Source organism: Adiantum capillus-veneris, chromosome 23 (assembly GCF_014529385.1).
Source record: "Adiantum capillus-veneris isolate H3 chromosome 23, ASM1452938v2, whole genome shotgun sequence".
Classification (NCBI taxonomy): Eukaryota; Viridiplantae; Streptophyta; class Polypodiopsida; order Polypodiales; family Pteridaceae; genus Adiantum; species Adiantum capillus-veneris.
Window position 1 is genome coordinate 39,110,471 of NC_140953.1, and position 2,195 is coordinate 39,112,665.

The window sequence follows — 2,195 nt, forward strand, 5'->3', positions numbered from 1 at the left end:
TAAATGCAACATTGAGTTTTTGAAGGTGAAAAACTCTACCAAAACTCTTGCCTTTAAAAACCAGCTACGCCACTAGATGATTCCCGATGGCCTTAATAACGTGCCGGGTACGTTTCAGGACTGCGTGTGCTTTTCTAGCCCTAAGCGCGTGCTTTTCTGCTTGATTACGGGAGCTATATAAATGTAAAGAAATGGGGTTTAGCTCCACAAGGACGTCGTCGACAAGGCCCTGCGTAAGCTGTGGACAGATCACTGTCGTCCGGATTTAGCGCAACTTGCTGCTGCTGCTGAAGCTGAAGGCCACCATCGCCACATCATGGACCGTCTCCAAGTCATCGTGCTGCATGGGCTCCTCATGTGGTTGGGCATGGGACTATGCATGCCTCTTGGCGTCATTCTCATCCGATTCCTGAGGAACGCTCGCCAAGAAGGTAATGCGTTGTTGAGCGGACGCATAGCTAAAGGCCACATCGTTGTGCAAAGTTTGGGGTTGCTTCTGGCGGTGGGGGGCGGAGGGCTGGCCTTGGCCGAGTTTGGGGCGGTGGGGCTTGCTCACACACATGGGAGGTTGGGCTTGGCTCTGCTGTTGGCGCCTTTGGTGGTGGCGTTTCTGGGGGTGGTGCGGCCGGATGTGGGAGCTGGGTGGAAGAGGGGTATGTGGTACGCCGCCCATTGGATCCTTGGCACCGGGACCATCCTGTTGGCACTTGTAAATATCTTCATTGGCTTGCATGTGCTGGAGCTCATCAGCGGCCGCACCCTATTTCGTGTGAACGTGGCCTTTAGCCTACAGGTGGCGTTGATGGCACTAGTATACCTGGCCCAGGACCGGTGGGCCTACCTTCGCCAGGTGCAGTGGGCCCTCCCTCAGGCTGCTGCTTCTACAGCGGCGCCATTGACGGCCCATGATGAAGAAACAGGTATAAGCAAAGGAGATCAGCTGGCCGTGCAGGAAGTGAGCATATCATGCGGCTCAGGATCTGCGCCAGCTGCTGCATGATGAAGAACTGTGCATGCTGACTCCAACATTAATAATATTTAAATTTATTCTCTATTAATAACCCTGTACTAGCTAGCCATGGCGACAGCAGCCAGCTTAAATTTTGCGTACAAACATCATCGTTGGTGGCTCGTAGCTTGTAAAAACTCATGATGAAGCAATATACAACTTTTGTCATCCCCCTTAATTATTGACATTATACTGAGAATTGAGTTTTGAACACAATCTATGTATTGCAGCTTTACTTGTAGATTGTCTCCCTGGGTCCCTGTGAGAGAGAGAGAGAGAGGGGGGGGGGGGGGGGGGGGGGGGGGTAACTATTGTCAAGTTGTCGATGGTTACCCTTGTATTGTCAAAAGTGCCATCACCATTAGCTAAAGAGAGCCTCTTGATTAGACAAACAAGTTGCAGCACCAAGATTGCCTTCTTCCTACATGGGCTAGACGAGAGGCACAAGGACAATGGATGTAGGATAGACGGAGATTCTGTGGCTGATGAGTAGATAAGCGATGAAAGTAAGTTGTTGAAATTTTCAAATTAATGCACGATTATAAGTGAATGTCTCAAAATTCATCTTGAATTACCACCAAAGGAAACTAATCTCATGGACTAGTAGCCACCAACCATAGTACTAATGGCATGTGATATGGCTTTAGTATCGCAAGAATGATTCTAGGAATAATCGTTTAAAATTTTCCTGGAGAGAGCTACACATGAACCCCTACCGGCCTCGGGTTAATTACAACTTAATTGTTGATTGTCTCCTTGCATCACACACACACACACAGACAACTAATTTCAAGTTGTGATGCATTGAGCATGCATTGGCACTCATGTATGTGTGCCTCATTGGGACTTACATCTGTACTCCCACCATTAAACAAAGGCAATGATGTATCATACACATTCTTTGAGCTCACATCTGTTTCCATGGTGTATGCTAATAAAGATTGAACTGCATCTTCCAACCAAATCTTGTCAAATCACTTTTCCCTTAGTTTGCAAATGATACAAACTCTATCCTTTTCTTTCTGAACAATAACCAATAAAACTATATTGCATTGGCTTAACATCCAATTTTTTGGCTATGAATTTATCATGCATTAAACCATAAGCCACACAGCCAAAGATGTACTATAGTTGGCTTCTTGCCTGCATGTCAAGATCTAAATGGAATGTCCTCATGGAATACTAT

At 46.7% G+C, this 2,195-nt stretch overlaps 1 protein-coding gene across 1 annotated transcript; it reads left to right on the forward strand.

Annotated features, from left to right (window-relative positions):
* The first annotated feature begins 367 nt into the window (after positions 1-367).
* Positions 368-1,000, forward strand: LOC147427668 (cytochrome b561 domain-containing protein At2g30890-like). Its single transcript, XM_086496747.1, has one exon. It carries the CDS (start codon positions 368-370, stop codon positions 998-1,000), a length of 633 nt encoding a protein of 210 aa, XP_086352873.1.
* Positions 1,001-2,195: the final 1,195 nt, after the last annotated feature.